This window comes from Balaenoptera ricei, chromosome 2 (genome assembly GCF_028023285.1).
Source record: "Balaenoptera ricei isolate mBalRic1 chromosome 2, mBalRic1.hap2, whole genome shotgun sequence".
NCBI classification, from domain to species: Eukaryota; Metazoa; Chordata; class Mammalia; order Artiodactyla; family Balaenopteridae; genus Balaenoptera; species Balaenoptera ricei.
In genome coordinates this window covers 150,812,636-150,829,817 of record NC_082640.1, presented here as the reverse complement: position 1 = coordinate 150,829,817, position 17,182 = coordinate 150,812,636, and the positions used below count along the sequence as shown (strand labels likewise).

The window sequence follows — 17,182 nt, the reverse complement described above, 5'->3', positions numbered from 1 at the left end:
GAATGAAAGGACTGGCCTGGGAGCTGGGGGAGGGGTCAGCCCTGGTCAGGAGGCAGGCGCGGGAGGTTTGTGGATCGTAATGATGAAGAGATCTTTCAGGAGCAAGGGAAAAACGTCATCTTCACATCAGCATGTAATAATGATTTTCTAAAGTGAGGGCATTTGCCCTCTATTTTGAGAGACTGGAGAAGGTTTAGAAGGTTATAAGGAGCAAAAAGACTTATTAATTTACCTTCCATACTACTTTGAGCAACTGCTCCCCAAAGAGTGGCATGTTAAATGCTTTAACCACTATGGTAAACCTTTTAGGTGCTCCTTTCAGTTATCTGTTTTGTCAGTTTGGATTTTCACATATGGAGTGTTTCTCAGCAAAATACTCTCCTATTATCACTGAGTGCACAAAAGAAATGCAAGTAATAGGTAAGTACTCAGTTGTCTTTGCTTTGTGCAGAGGTAACACTGAGAAGCTTAAAAAAATTTCAACCCACGTAGGTTCCCTCCTGAAGCATTCTTTCAATAAGAAATTCTTTGCTTTGGCTTACTATCCCTGCCCATCCCCTACTCCCAACAAATGTGATATGCCCAGTATTACCTGAACCATCGTTCCAGAGGACGAGGATGCCCTGTCTTCCTCCACGTCCTCGTCATGTTTCCAGAGTAAAGATGGGGACCCGGAAGATGGCTCTGCTTTCTTATCTCCACTCTGACACAGCAATCAATTGATTAGCAAAGGGCGGTGATTCCCTACCATTATAACAGCATCCTCCTCATCTCTTTTAGGTAAGACTCAGCTTACCAGGCGGTATAACTGCAGCCCTTAATTCCACCCATCCCCCTATTTGTCATCGATTTCTTTGGCTAACTACATCACAGGAGTCCAAATGTGGTTGCTCTTCCTAAAGCCTAAAAAATATTCTTATAAGTTGGGATTCAGCTCACGTCACACAAAGGGGATCTTTAAAAGAGTGCTTTAGGAATTTGATCTGCTTTGGTAAATGTAACCTCAAATGCTATCTTTGAAATAACAGCCTGATGAACGTGTATTTTTTGATCATTGTCAAAGACAAACAATGAATACTATAAACATATCAGTTCAGAGGAAAATTCAGGTCTCAAATTAGAATTGCACTGAAGTGCACTCTTTTTTTTTTGGTCCTGGTACCTCCTCCACTCTCACAATTCTCTCTGCTGTGAAGGGGCATAATCAGATCACAAAGTTGTCTGATGGTCAGAGTGTATAATAAGCCTCACTTCTCCTTGTCCGACCACTCAGCCCCACGTGTCCTAGTGATACACTGAAGGACAACAGGCTGTTCTGTGTGACCGTGGAGCTACTGAACAATCTACAAAACGAGCAGGGAGAATGTCTGGTGGTTACGTGTGAGACATTAAAAACTGTAAATTGCTGCAATTTTCTTCCCTTTCGCACAAGACCCACTATCACTTTAATTCTTAAAGTATGAAATGGGAATTGATATCAGGAAAGACAACTGGTAAAGGTCTCATCCAACCAGCTCTGATGGAGTAATAAGGATTCATAGTAGGGTTAGTTGCTAATACCATTCTTTGTGTCCTTGGCAATGCTGTTTCAGACTAAAAAAAGTAATTCAAATACGGAAAGATAAAGTTCTATAAAGCACACCAGGAGTGCCAACCAAACAGCAGAGAAAGTACTCAAAACTCCAGAGAAAGTACTCAGAAGTCAAGATACGACAAAGAACTTCATCTTCTCCCTTCTGCCAACAAGTGTCTCTGAATTACGTTTATTCCACTCTGGCCTGAAGTAGGTTTAGATGCACTTAAACATTAATAACATAAGACAACTACTTCAATCACCCTTACAAAATACCAGCATTGAATTTAAAAATCCTTACGTTTCCATTCATTTTAAGATTTTCTCATTGACCTTTTAGAGATTACTGTTCTAACAAACTTGAACGAGAAAATCATTTTCCTTACTTCGCTCTTCAGGGAGATTTCTTCCGCCTCTTCCGCGACTGCTGGCAGGAAGAAGATGGAGCCCGTTCTGTTCAACTGAAAGGCACAGCACAAAGACTTGCAGCCGGGTTGCCATTCAACGTCACCAGGATCCTGGCTTGGCCGCGTTTTTATGTAGCTGATTTTTTACTTACTTTATCCAAGATGCCCACCCACACAAGGAGCCTCGGGGTCTAGCAACTCTCAGCTCGTCCAGCTGAATATCATGACTCGCTCAAATCTTAGATCTCTTTCATTTGCACTGCCTTCTGTGGCCCCTCGTCAAACAATTCAAGAATGTGATTCATTGATGTGGATTCAGAGTGGGCTTAGAGAGGTGCTGGGCCCGTTTTTGAGTTTGCAATGGGCTGTTTAGTAGGAAGATACTTCAAAGGGTAGATGCCACCCACCTACCCATGGAATTTCATAAGCACCTCCTTAAGTAACTCGGGCATAAGAATTCTGGGTTGAGTCCAGAACAGACACACACTGAGGATTAATATTCACTAGTGAATAATCTCAGGCAGAGTATTTCCACTTTTAAAAATTCCTTTACTATAGGCCATATACATAGATGCCACAGGCCTTCCAGGTGAAAAATACTACCAATTTAAAGCTCTTGTGGAATGTGGGACCAGCATTAACTAATGTCATACCCACCTTCCATTCAGAAGCATCCCTCTCAGCCCCTCCATCCTCATCTGATGCTCCGGCTGACAGCATTTCCTTTTCTAATTCTTGCTGTTTTTGCTGAAAATGCTGGTGAAGTTTTAGTATGGCAGCCTTCAAGTCCACCAACAGGTCTTCTTTTTTCTGGTTCAAGCTCAGAATCTGCTTTTCCGTACCTTCGATTTCTCCCTGTGCAGAAAGAGTGTTTGCATTCCTTTGGGACGTCTGATACCTTTGCCACAGGAGCCTACTTCAATCGGTACAAGGGATGAAGATTTTTCTACGCTGCGCGGTTGGCAGAGCCAAGAGCCAGTCCCTGGTACAGTATAGCTCCTCTCCATCCGGACTGTGTTTCTAAATGACCTGGGGCGGGTTTATAAGCTCCCTTATAGGATGCCTTAGCCTCACCTGACACCTTGTCAATCAATCTCTAGGGGTCAAGCGGTGGCTCAGAAATTTGTAACAAGCTCCACAGGTGACTGTGGTGTGCAGCCAGGGATGCCCCACTCCAGTGGCCACAGGACTGACTGACCAGAATCTGCAGGGTCAGGGGCCACGAACCTGCACTTTAACAAGCTTCCAGAAGATTTGTACGCAGACTAATGTTTGGGAACCGCTGAGAGAAAACGAGGCTAGAAATCTCACACTTTGATTATCACTTTTGAAGCCTTCTTTAGTATTACTAAATACATTTACTTTTTTCTCACAGCCAAAGCATCCTAACAAACGGGAATAAATAAGCCAATAAGGGTACTGTGAAGTGTAGCTTGTTATGGGAATGACGAACAGATGATTCCAAGCTTTAAAAGATTACTTTAAAATTTTGTATTATTGACACATGGGAATAAATTTCTTATACATGGTAGAAGTACAGATGCCCACTGTCTGTCTAAAAGGATTATAGAATTATAGAATCCTAGATTTGGAGGAAATATCAGGTGTCGTCTTGTCTGACATCTTCCTCTTTAGCACCCTGAAAGGCATCATTCAAAGCCTGAGCTTTACAGCAAGTGCTGTATCAGAAGACAACCTGCTCCTTTTTAGCAAACCTTTCACATATTGGAATTTTGTCCCTAATGTATTCCTTAACCCCTGAGTCCATTCATTCATTCCTTTCTTCCTTATTTCTTTTTTTAAAAAAATTATTTATTTATTTATTATTTATTTGGTTGCGCAGGGTCCTTAGTTTAAGTGGCAGGCTAGCTCCTTAGTTGCGGCTCGCTGGCTCCTTAGTTGTGGCTCGCCGGCTCCTTAGTTGTGGCATGAGAACTCTTAGTTGCAGCACACATGTGGGATCCAGTTCCCCAACCAGGGCTCGAACCCGGGCCCCCTGCACTGGGAGCTCGGAGTCTCAACCGCTGTGCCACCAGGGAAGTCCCATTTCTTCCTTATTTCTTTCTTTCCATCCATCCATCCTACAGATATTCATAGAATCATTAATTTTTTTTAGAGACAAAGAAACTCAACATGCCTCCACCTATAAGTGAGAGTTCTGAAGTCCAGAGAAAGAAGGTGATTTTTCCAGGGCTGCAGCTAGTGACAGAGCCTAGACCTGGACTTCTGACACCCAGCCCCCATGGCTCTTGTGCTACTGCACACATTTGGACACCAATACCCCTATCCTGTCTGAAGTTAAACTTCTTGTGATTGCTTTGGGAAATGATAACTTAATTAAATCTGAGTTGGCTGTGGTGTGTGTCCCTTTTCAATAAACACTAAATTTCAGAGGTACAGTGCCTCCCAACAGACGTAATACTACAGCCATTAGAATAACACTTAGAGAAACAGACTAGTCTGCAGAGCCACTAGCATTATGGAGACAGAGAAGGGCACAGAGCAGCCATTCTCAAAGCGGCATCTGCAGACCCTAGGGGGTCCACACTCCAAGAGGTCAAGATCATTTTCATAATAATTCTAAAATGTTACTGGCCTTTCTCACTGTGTTGACATTTTTCTCTGTGTGATGTCGCAAAAGCAATGGTGGGTAAAGCTACTGACACAGTATGAATCAAGGCAGCGATATCAACTATATTAGTAGTTACTAGATGCTTCACTATCATGAATTTAACTGGAAAAAAAAGCCAGCTTCACTTAAGAATATCCTTGATAAAGAACATGTATTTTTAATATTCTGTATGACAAAGTGGGAAGCCTGCATAAAGCACTTCTGCTATATACCAAAGTTTAGTGGTGGAGGAATAGCACTCATGTGATTAAGTTTCAAGCTAACCTATCCATAGTTTTCTCATAGAATACTATTTTTACTTGAAAAAAAAGATGGTTGTTAAACTATACATACATAAATACATACATATATATGTAATATATAGAGAGAGATTTTTCTGAAGAGTAAATGTGAATTTTTTAATATCGGCTACTGAAATGTGTCATCATTTGGAGGATCTACATGACTAGTCAAATAGTATTTTCCAAATGATCAAACATGATGTCATAAAATCATGCATGGTTGGAGATCCATTCCAAGTACAAGACAGACCAATGGATTTTAATGTAAGAGTATGAAAAGTTCACTGACATGGCTTCAAATTCCATTTATCAATGAACCTCTGAGTAATTCTACTTGTTGGAGTTTAGTGTAGTTTCAAAGGATGTCCACAATTATTCAAAAGGGCTATTAAAATATTTCTCTCTTTTCCATGTACATGTCTTTGAGAGGTTAGATTGTCTTTATATACTTCAAAGAAAACGACATACCTCAATAGATTGAATGCAGAAGAAGATGAGAATCTAGTTGTCTCCTAGTAAGCCAGACTAATGAGATTTGCAAAAATGTAAAACATTGTCACTCTTCTCACTACATTTTACATTTCTGAGTTTTAATATAAACACAAGCTCTTTGGGGTCCTTTAATATATTTTTTTAATTTTATTTTGTGGACCTCAGAAACACAGAATTAGATTAATCATACTCCCTGCTTCACAACTTGTTTTCATCATTGTCCATGCATGGTATGCTCTTTTTTTAAAATAATTTCTTTTTTTAAAAAATTTATTTATTTATTTTTGGTAGCATTGGGTCTTCGTTGCTGCATGCGGGTTTTCTCTAGTTGCGGTGAGTGGGGACTACTCTTCAATGCGTGTGCAGGCTTCTCATTGCGGTGGCTTCTCTTGTTGCAGAACATGGGCTCTAGGCGCACGGGCTTCAGTAGTTGTGGCATGTGGGCTCAGTAGTTATGGCTTGCTGGCTCTAGAGCGCAGGCTCAATAGTTGTGGCGCACGGGGCTCAGTTGCTCCGAGGCATGTGGGATCTTCCCGGACCAGGGATTGAACCTGTGTCCCCTGCATTGGCAGGCGGATTCTTAACCACTGCACCACCAGGAAAGTCCCTGGGGTTCTTAAATTTTTTAATGTAAAGGGAAATTTGACACTTCTACAATACTGAATCTTTAATACATTGAGTCTGCCTTATTGAGTCCACCACTTAATAGCTGTGTGTCATCTTGGACCCCTCTGTACTTCACTTCAGACATTAAGAAACTTGCCCTACATCTCACAGCTGAAAAGTGGTGTAATGTGGCTTTGAACACCATAGCAACTGCGTGCCTACATCAACTTGATGGCAATAGAGAGTTAACATGCAAACCATCGTAACTGGGTCCACAGGACATTGTTAATTAGGGCATATGGAGAGACTGCTTAGTATACGGAACTCTTTATTACAACAGCATTCAGTCTTTACTTCTAAAGCCCAGCCTGCCTGACCCCTATGCCAGAAAGCTAGCTGGAAAGCCAGGTTGTCCAAATACCATGTGTTATATCAGCTTCTTTGCTACCAGCCAGAATGCACCAAGTTGAGGCTAAAGACACTTGAAGAGACTTCCATTATGATAATTATATAATAACCTATTTTATGTAATAGGAATGAAAGGTAAATACACACATAAAATACCTTCAGTTGAAAGAGAGAAGTAGGAAATACACTGTATCATCAAAAAGGGCTTGGAGACACCAACAGCTTAGAAAGTGATTGTTGAATAAACTGCTGGAAAAATGAATGAAAGAAATATACCTGTACTTGTGGCAGGTTGGCAGCTCGGTCTGGTGACATATGTTCATGGGAGAATTCAGCTGAATAATTATTTAAGATCTGTTTCAATTTTTCTATTTCTTCATCGCATTCATTTGTCTGTTTTATGACTATCTATAAAATAACCCCCCCACAAAAGAAGATCAATGGGCTACTTCCAATGTCTATCTCCATCACAAACTCCAATCAATTATATCAATACACAACCATACAGATTCCAATAGGAAATGGTAGCCTCAATACAGAGAACAATGTTTGCAAAGCTGGCACCTGACCTTCTTGCTCCACTTAGATGCTAGAGCACCTGGGGTTCAAGTCTAATTAGACATACGTTTGTTCTTAAGTATTCCCAGTCTAACGGGCTTATTCTGGGAAGCATTTTATAGCATGTTAACATATAAAGTTGCTAAGTTTATGAAATTACTGACGTGTCACATATGCAATTTTAATACATATTCCTTGTGGGGCTTTCAATACCTACAAAGGTGACAATCCTGATTCAGAATGGAAAGGGCATGTGATTTGAGAAATGATGGGTTTTCCTGGTCCAGACACATCCTCACCTGGTACCCCTTGGGATCTGTGATATACATTTTATGGTAAGAGGTTGAGGTTTGAGAGCAGTCTGAGTTTGCAGATTAAGGCAAAACCAGAACAATACCTGGAATCTAGTGTTAAGGGAATGGTAGAGCTTGAACCTACTACCTGTGTGCTAAATGATATGATCAAAGTGTGATGAAAGATAAAGAAACGGACTTCAAAAGAAAATCTAGATATTTCCTTGTATGCTTCACAATGAAACAAAATGCCTTTTGAAACTACAAAGTTTCTGGCCAACACAGAATTCTTCCTTGTATTTTCTTTAATATTTAACTATAATTTTAGCTGCAGGCTAGAAATGAATAACTATGTTTGCTGCACACACCTGTTCCCCAGCCCTCAGTAATGAGCTACATCCCATTACTCCCCCTAAAAGTAATTTGTCTTATTTTCCACAATGAGAGCACTTACAATTATCTAACGTAGAAATGAAAAGAAATGTACCATATTCTAATGATTTTCATTACCACTGGCTTACTTAGCTTTGAAATACCTGAGATGACATCTGATTTCCACTAACACAATAAGATGGAAAATTTTAGCAGCACAGTTTGATATCTAACTTGGCACAAAACCTAATTTCCTCTTCTACTGCCCCCCCTTTCATCTTGTGAAGGAGTCACTTTAAAGCATAGTTAGGACTGTTATTTTCTTTTTCTGACCAGGAGACCAATAAAGCACAAAAAGATTAAAAGTAACAGATCAAATTTTCTTTGTTTTTTTTTTTTTTCTTCTCTTTATATTATTAAAAAAATAGTACATTGAGTGCCAGATCTTTTTTCTCCCTGTGGGTGTTAGGAAATGATGCCAGCTGATCAGTAGCCAGGCCAGAGAGACTACATGAGCTAAGACTCAAACCAGAGATTACAATATCCTCAAATTTTAGGAGAACAAAGTGACCACCAAATGTGAATGAAATTTAAGAGGGAGAAAGAGATAGCAGTTTTCTTCCTATAACCAGGGGATGGATGGGAAGGAGGAAAAATAACCTTTCCTCTTACCCTGACACACCTAATCAAGAAAAATAGGCAGGAGGGGGTGTCTACCAAGAGGGTTGAAAAGTTTGTGGCTCTTTCAGCAACTTTCTTTTCCTGTAGGAGTGGTTGTTGATATAGGAATACCAACCAAAGTAAAATGTAATTTCTATCTAATGATAATTCCTGACTTGAGACAGGAGATCAATCAAACGAATTTTAAAAAGCCCTCAGGGAGAGGCTAGAAGATGTCATCAGGTAGAAGGAAGAGACCTCGATATGAAGAATAATACTAGGAGTCTAGAAACTCAAATTCTTTTCTTATCTGTACACAAATTAATCTCAACATAAGTTAACTCTGGTCTTTCAGAAAGTCATCTGACCTTTGGACACTAGTCTCCTAATGTGTGAAAATAAAAATGGCAAAGTGCCTACCCTACCTGTATCATGTTGGTAATAGATTGAAATGATTAATAGGAAAGCAACTGAGAGGTATAAAGAGATTATTGTGGGTCTGTCAGCCTCATGAGACTGCAAATGCACTGTTCAGGTTGAATCTCTTCCCACAGCATTTTACCCATGTAGATCTTCAATAATTAAAGAATGGAATGAAATAGAACAAAACTAGACTTTAATGTCTTCAACCAGAACAAGAATAAGAGCTGAGAAAAATCACTTTAACCTCATTTGAGCAACAAGATACTCTCTTATATCAAATGCCACCTCCTGGATAATAATACTGGAAGAGACCAGAAAGAATCAACCCAGGCAGCATCTTATTGTCATGGGAATTTGACCCGCCCAGCCACTAAAACAACACCAGCTTTTGCTGAACATTTTCATCCAATAAGTTGGCTGTCATCACAAAAACCACTCACCTTTAATAACTCATTTTGTTCCTGAGTCACATTTTCCAACAGTTTTATATCTTGCAAAAGCTGATTTGTCCGCTGAAACACAGGCAGAGGCTTCATTCCTGTCTGGGGTAACCTCAGTTCCACTTGGTAAGACACGATTTCAGCAATGGTTTTCTTCATGGGATGTATATTTTCCAGTATGACCTTAGATAAACATGGTACACAAGTGAAAAAAAAAGGCCACTCCTAAATCTATTCAAAATTAAACTTTAGTCTTTATAGTTTTGAGTTTTAAAACAGTGTCTTAGCTCAGGTTGAAAAGAACTAATATATTACTTGTGATCTGGCAGTTAAATAAGGTCTCAGGAAAGAATGCCTGGGGCAAGAGTACCCTCCCAGCATTACATGATGCATTTGGACAACTCTTTCCTTCTTTCTCTCCCTCCTGCCTCTCTCTGTAGAACTGTTATGTGCTTCGTGTGTTGTCACCAGGCAGTAAGCTGTGGAAGGGCAGGTACTGCCTCTTATTAACTTTCACAGCAACTGCACCCAGCACAGGGCTGCCCACATAATAGACCCTCAAAAAATGCTTATTGAATTGAATGGAACTGTCCTGCCAAATTTCGTTAAGTCCCAAAACTACACTTCTATTTTGCTTTAAATGCATCTGATCCATAGAAATCTGGATTTACATAATGAATAAATTAGGAGAGAGTATTCACTTTACTAAGTACTTCATATGTATTATTTCATTTAATCTTCACAACCACCCTAGGAGGTAGATATCATAACTTCCCTTTCACAGGTAAGGAAATTGGGTTCACAGAAGTTAGAAGACCCAGGTGAGGGCACACTGTAAGAGGCAGGGTCAGGATTAGAACCCAGGGCTGCCTGATTCCAAAGCCCACGCTCTTAACTGGTAGGCTGAGGGGGAAGCAACATCTGTACGCTGTTTAGTATGTCCCAGCTCCTGTGCTAGGGGCTCCATATACATTATAATTGTCCAACATAATCACCACAATGCCAATGTACAGATATGAAAGCAAATCCAAGAAATGTTAACCAATCACTCAAAGGCACACAGCTAGTAAGCAGGGCAGCTGGGGCTGGAACCCAGTTCTTCTGACCTAGAGGCTTAAGTGCTTAGATTATTAAACACCTGGGTTTGACGTGAAGGAAAAACTACCAAACCTTGAAGTTTTAGGAAGAAATTAAATGAAAAAATAACCTATAGGAAAATTATAGATACAGAGATAGCACTAGAAATATGATTTAAAGTATGGTATTTATAGTCATTCATATCTATTTCCCAACTTTACTTTGCTCTTACTTTAGCAAGACTAAACACTTTTTATCACATCATATTATTACACATTTTAAAATAGGCATAGTAAGTATTAAGAGAAAATACTTTTAATAATGATCCATGCTTACCTCCCCATGCTTAAGATGCTCTTCAGGTGAAAAGTCAAATATTTCTTTTGATAACAGGATAGCTTTGATTTTTGAAACTCTTTTCTCCATTGATTTTACTTCCGTTTCAATGGCAACCACATCCTAGAATTTCAGAAACAGAAAAACACACTTATGCAGTATATGTTGTATGTTAATAATCTTTCTAAAACACAATTTACTGCCATTTATTCTATTCTCATATTTAACCAAAATATGTTTGCCACTTATATCTCTTCAAAACTAACCAAGTGCTACACAGATAATGTGGACTGTTTTCAATAAAAATGTTGTTCTGTTAGTAATAGCATACCACAATATAAAGCATTGCTTATACTTACTGAGTTAAAAGATCCTCATGGGGCCAATTTTCAATTATTTATGCTATGAGAACAAAAGTAGTATGCATCTGAACAAATTTTAAGTAAATTCTCAAATATCTACAAACTCTTTAGATTTATCTTTAGAATGTCTTTAAACACTTGAATACAAGTGGGTCAACGCTGAAAAAATTCCCACTGCTTTAAGTAAAACGATAAAGTCACCCTTGGGAAACAAACACACAAGGAGCTGGAAAATTGACAGATTTTTGTTGCCAATTCCCTAATAAACTTTTGCTGTGTGGAGAGTCACTAAATTACCTTATAACCTACTCAGATTAGTATGAACAACAGATCATTTATCCAGTGGCTATTCTCCCATCGGTGTCAACTTCTAGAAAGTGGCCAAGAAACTTAAAGTGAAAATGCTGCAATTTGTGCTCTCAAACTTACATATTTATGAATATGTGCTATAAAACCTACATATTGAAGTCCACTCACACTGTAAGAGGGCCTTCAGACCTTTAGAGCTTAATGGAGATAAACTGAAGCAAAAATAATGCAGGGAATAGGAAAAACTACATAGAAATCATCAAAGGATTTCAAATTATCACAACTTGGAGCCATTCAGTGTAGGACAAACATAACTTCATATAAGCAAATGAAACAGTAATTATAGTAATTTATCTTCATATTATGAAACATTCAATTATATTGAAATTTTCTACACCATACGTTTAAGAAAGTATATAAATGTATACAATGTATTTTATGGTAATTTCCATGAAAAATTGTAGAAGCATTTAACAATTTTGGAATAAGCTTCAATAACCAAGAATATTTAACAAGTATGATTCTCTGAAGTTACATAAGTGTGGTGCAAGGAATGTAACTGAGAAATAAAAGGTAAATTATTAAGACTAACTGCATCTGCCTTTGCTGTGTGACTCCATCCTTAAATAAATGCCTCACATGTTTCAAGCTAAAATAAAATTATTTAAAAATCCAGTGGCTGGTATACAGCAGCCCCTCAATAAATATTTGCTATTGGTGACTGAAGACTTGGGAAGTTATCTGTTTTAATCCCCTCTTTGTTAATCTGTGCTTTAAAATCAATAATATCGGACTTCCCTGGTGGCGCAGTGGTTAAGAATCCGCCTGCCAATGCAAGGGACACAGGTTCAAGCCCTGGTCAGGGAAGATCCCACATGCCGCAGAGCAACTAAGCCCACGTGCCACAACTACTGAAGCCCGCATACCACAACTACTGAAGCCCACGTGCCACAACTACTGAAGCCCACATGCCTATAGCCCGTGCTCCGCAACAAGAGGAGCCACCACAATGAGAAGCCCACGCACTGCAATGAGGAGTAGCCCCTCCCAACACTGTAACTAGAGAAAGCCCGTGCGTAGCAAAGAAGACCCAACGCAGCCAAAAATAAATAAATAAATAAATAAATAAATAAATAAATAAATTTATTGATAAAAAATAAAATCAATAATATCTCCTCTCTGACAAAGAGAAAACACTGAGCTTATCTGATCAGGATTCCTCCCTTTAAATAGACCACTTCTGGACTGAGAATGGGGATATGATTTTTTGTTGTAGTTGCACTATAGGGTACAAAGTAAAATGTAATTCAAGAAATAACATAAATGAAAAATGTACCAGATCAATGTGTCTTCCTAGAACTGATTAGTGGTATAACTCTAATTTACTACATGAAACATAAATTTAAAATAAGAAGTCACATCGTTACAGTGCCAACTTACATCAGCCATTCGTTGAATCTGTGGAAGGCTTTCTATGATTTTTTGTCGTAAAGCTACTATTTGATGACTTAACTCTTGTATAGGCTGTGCTAAAGTATCTGTTTCAAAAATTATTGACAAGTCTTCTAGATCCGTGAAAACTGAATGCAGAAGATTGTGCTTCTGTTCTGAATCTTCCAAAGCCATCTAGATAATGGGAAACATGAAAAAAGAAACATCAAGATACTGGAACGAGTTGATTGAAATTATATCAGAGAAAATTCTATAACTATGTATGGTGATGGACGGTAACTAGACAATGTGGGTGATCATTTTCCAATACATACAAATATTGAATCATTCTGTTGTACACCTGAAACTAATAAACGTTGGATGTGAATTATACCTTAATTTAAAAAATTAAACCAGAGAAAATTTGAATTTGTCTCAACATTTCAAACTCCTGTTCATTCCCAATTTCATAATAAAACATTGAACATTCTCTCTTGTCAATGGCAGTACATGACTATAGAATGTCTACCCCATTTTGGTGGGCTTGCAGCAGCTGTTTTATACCAAGTAGCCCTGCTCCTCCAGCCATCGTTAACAGAATCAGAAACACCTGACGTATAAGTTCATCCCTCTATAATTTGGAATTAGGGTCAAGAAAGCCATTCATATATGTATAGCTGATTCACTTTGTTATAAAGCAGAAACTAACACACTATTGTAAAACAATTATACTCCAATAAAGATGTTAAAAAAAAAAGGCCATCCAATTGGCTGGACTTGTAATTTTGGGAAATGGGTTTGGCAGAAATAGATAAGTGAAGTGGGGATGGGAAACGAAGAGGCAGTTCTGGTGCCAGTGTCCTTCTTGGCCTTACCATCTGGAGCCACTGACTTCCATGAAACACCCCTATAGCTTGAGTTGACTTGAATAAATTGATACCAAAAGAGCTCCATCTGATAAAACCAAATATAAGTGGAAAACATCCATTTTTAGAATTCTTTAGACATTCTTCCTTAGAATTTTTCTTTTTTTCCTTTAATGATTATAATTATTAACTTTCAAACTTAAGATTTCAAAATATCTCAGCCACCTATTGGAAATATTCAACCTGCTAATGTAGTCTTCAGGTAATCCCATAAAAAATAACTGATATGAAAAAGAACATTTACTTATGCAACCAGACTTCTAGTCACGAGTCCCCAAAATTAATCAGGTTATTCAGAATTTCATAGTGACCTTATTCCAAATCCTAGCAGGAGAAAACTTGAAAGGAAAACAACACTTAAAACCAATGCTTTTTCCAATAATACTATTTACAATAGCATCAAAAAAACATAAAATACTCAGGAATAAATTTAACAATTTACACTAAAGAGAAATTAAAGAGGACCAAAATAAATACAGAGATACATCCTGTTCCTGGATGGGAACAGCCAATATGGTTAAGAGGTAAATTCTTGCCAAACTGATATGGATTTAATGCCCTCCCAAAATTCAAACAGACCTCTGCATAGATATTGACAAGATGATTCTAAAACTTATATGGAAATGCGAAAGACCCAGATTAGCCAAAACAAATTTGAAAAAGAACAAAGGACTAAGTTGTAGAATTTATACTACCTGATTTCAAGATTTACTATAAAGCTGTAGCAATTAAGACTGTGTCATATTGGTAAAAGAATAGACACATAGATCAATAGAACAGAAGAGACAGCCCAGAAACAGACCTACATATATGAGAGGTCAATTGATTTTAACAAAGCACCAAAGTAATTCAATAGTGAGTCTTTTCAAAACATGGATAATCCCATAGAAAAAAAATGAACCTTGATTCTTGCTTCATACCATATACAAAAATTAACTTTATTTTTTTAACATCTTTATTGGAGTATAATTGCTTAACAATGGTGTGTTAGTTTCTGCTTTATAACAAAGTGAATCAGCTATACATATACATATATCCCCATATCTCCTCCCTCTTGCGTCTCCCTACCCCACCCTCTAGGTGGTCACAAAGCACTGAGCTGATCTCCCTGTGCTAGGCAGCTGTTTCCCACTAGCTATCCATTTTACATTTGGTAGTATATGTAAGTCCATGGATTACAGACCTACAAGTAAGAGTTAAAACTATAAAATTTCTAGAAGAAAAGATAAGAGGAAATCCTTGTGACCCTGGGTTAGATAAAGATTTCTTAGATACAACACAAAAGAATAATCTATAAAAGAAAAATATTGATAAATTAGACCTCCTCAAATTAATAACATTTGCTCTTTGAAAGACAATATTAAGAGAATGAAAAGATAAGCCACAAACTAGGAGAAAATATTTGTACATCACATATGTGACAAAGGATTTTAGAATATTATATAAATAATTCTTACAATTCAATAATAAAAAGACAAATAGCCCAATTAAAAAATAGGCAAAAAAGCCCCAAAAAACTGAACCGACATTTCACAGATGAAGTGTACAAGTGATAAATAAGCATATGAATAAATGCTCAAATAAACAAATCATTAGTCATTAGAGAAATGCCATTTAAACCACAGTGAGATACCACCACTTGTCACTAGAGTAGCTAAAATTTAAAAGACAGATACTATCGAGTGCTGACAAGAATATGGAGTCATTAGAACTCCAGTGGGAATGAAAAATGGTAAAGCCATTTTGGAAAATAATTTAGCAGTTTCTTAGTTAAATACCATAAGAGCCAGCAATCTATTCCTAGGTATTCATCAAATGAAATGACGTGAAAACCTATGCCCACACAAAGATTTGTATATGAATGCTCACAGCGGCTTTGCTCATAATAGCTGTTGCAGCTTCTAAAATGGTCCCCAATAATCCCCACCTCCTGGTACTCGTGTCCTTATAATCGGTTCTCTTGAATGCAGGCTGAGCTTACTGATTTACTTCTAATAAGATATGGCAGAAATGATGAGATGTCACTTCCAAGATTAGATTATAAAAGACCGTTTCTGTCTTGGGAGCTCTCTCACTCTTTTTTAGATTGTTCATGGTGAAGGGAGCCAGCTGCCATGCCATAAGGCAGTCTTGTGGAGAGGCCCTCACATCTGTGAATGGAAGTGGATCTTCTGAGGCCTGCCAACAGCCACGTGAATGAGCCTGGAAGTGCAACCTGTCTCTTCCTTCACCCAAACTGAGCCTTCAGATGAGATCACAGCCTTGGCTGACACCCTGACTGCATTCTCATGAGAGACCTTGAGCCAGAACGACTCAGGTAAGCCATGCCTGGATTCCATAATTCTTGTTTTAAGCTGTTAACTTCAGGAGTGATGTGTTACAACACAATAGATATGGAATATATAGCCCCAAACTTGAAATAACCCAAATGTCTATTAACTGGTGAAGGAATAAACATATTGCATATTTCCACAAATGGAATACTATTTAGCAGTCAAAAGAATAAACTACCTATAAATGTAACAACCTGAATGAATCTCGAAAACATTAAGCTAAGTAAAAGAAGTCAGGCCCAAAAGACTGTATGATTCTATTCATTGGATACTGTAGAGAAGGCAAAACTATAGGAATAGAAACCAATGAGTGATTACATAGGGCTGAACATAGGTACTTTTTGGGGTGATGGAAATGGTCTTTATGTATTGATGGTGGTAGTGGTTACACAACTGGATACCTTCATCAAAACTTACCTAGCTGTACACTTAGGTGTTTTTTACTATCTGTGAATTATACCTTAATGAAGTTGATTTAAAGAACAAGTTGTTTTCCTATTTTCTACAATGACAATTTATGTTTCAGTGAGTCTTCATTACAACAGCAGACTTCATGGAATCATCTTTAGGTTATGAAAACCTAATTTAACAAATGCAATCAAGGTGGAAGGTTATAGTGCGATTAAAACAGACTTTTAAACCTTAGTTGAGAGTTTTGACACTTCTTTAAGAGTCATTTTAAAAATTAATACCAGGTAATGTTAGAAAAATGGTAAAGGGTGCCCTAAAGTAGGACAACTATTTTCAAAATAGGCACAAAGTGGGGTATTCACATGGGACTAGTTATTTATGACTTATTTCCCACTGGGGGATTTATTAGAATACATTCTGTGGACATCACCCTGCATATCCCCTTGTCCTGACTTCCTCCAGCTAACAACCTAAGTTCTACTCAGTTCCATGTAAACAAAGGTCAGCAAAGGAGGGTGTCCTGAACAGTTTGAGAGATACTTTTACACTTTTTCATTTGTGTCAGAAGAAGGCAGTAAAACTTCAGCTGTTTTTGCATATGTTCATTCTTGTACAGTTCTTTAAAAACTCCTAATAAGCATTTGAGGAAAAAAAAGCATCATTCCTCTCTTCTGTCTGCAAACTTCTTGAAAACGATGAAAAGTACAGGTGGTTTAAAATAAAAAGATGACATGCTTTCGGGATGTGGAAAGTCAACCCAAGAGGTGGGGGCAGGAATCACAGGCAAGGGGAAGAAAAGAAACAAGTAGGTGAAAATGCAGTATCTTTACAACTGTTACCACAGGAAAAAAC

At 38.0% G+C, this 17,182-nt stretch overlaps 1 protein-coding gene across 15 annotated transcripts in view; it reads right to left on the bottom strand.

Annotated features, from left to right (window-relative positions):
* The window catches only part of SYNE2 (spectrin repeat containing nuclear envelope protein 2), a 319,025-nt gene that overhangs the window by 100,747 nt on the left and 201,096 nt on the right, over nucleotides 1-17,182 (bottom strand). For all 15 annotated transcript variants that reach the window (XM_059914375.1, XM_059914389.1, XM_059914374.1 and 12 more), the window contains exons 58-64: nucleotides 12,670-12,855; nucleotides 10,559-10,681; nucleotides 9,146-9,328; nucleotides 6,676-6,807; nucleotides 2,638-2,835; nucleotides 1,960-2,034; nucleotides 593-703 (exon numbers count right to left, since the gene is read on the bottom strand). In XM_059914375.1, coding sequence (XP_059770358.1) covers nucleotides 593-703; nucleotides 1,960-2,034; nucleotides 2,638-2,835; nucleotides 6,676-6,807; nucleotides 9,146-9,328; nucleotides 10,559-10,681; nucleotides 12,670-12,855 — 1,008 coding nt within the window. The remainder of the gene's footprint in view (nucleotides 1-592; nucleotides 704-1,959; nucleotides 2,035-2,637; nucleotides 2,836-6,675; nucleotides 6,808-9,145; nucleotides 9,329-10,558; nucleotides 10,682-12,669; nucleotides 12,856-17,182) is intronic.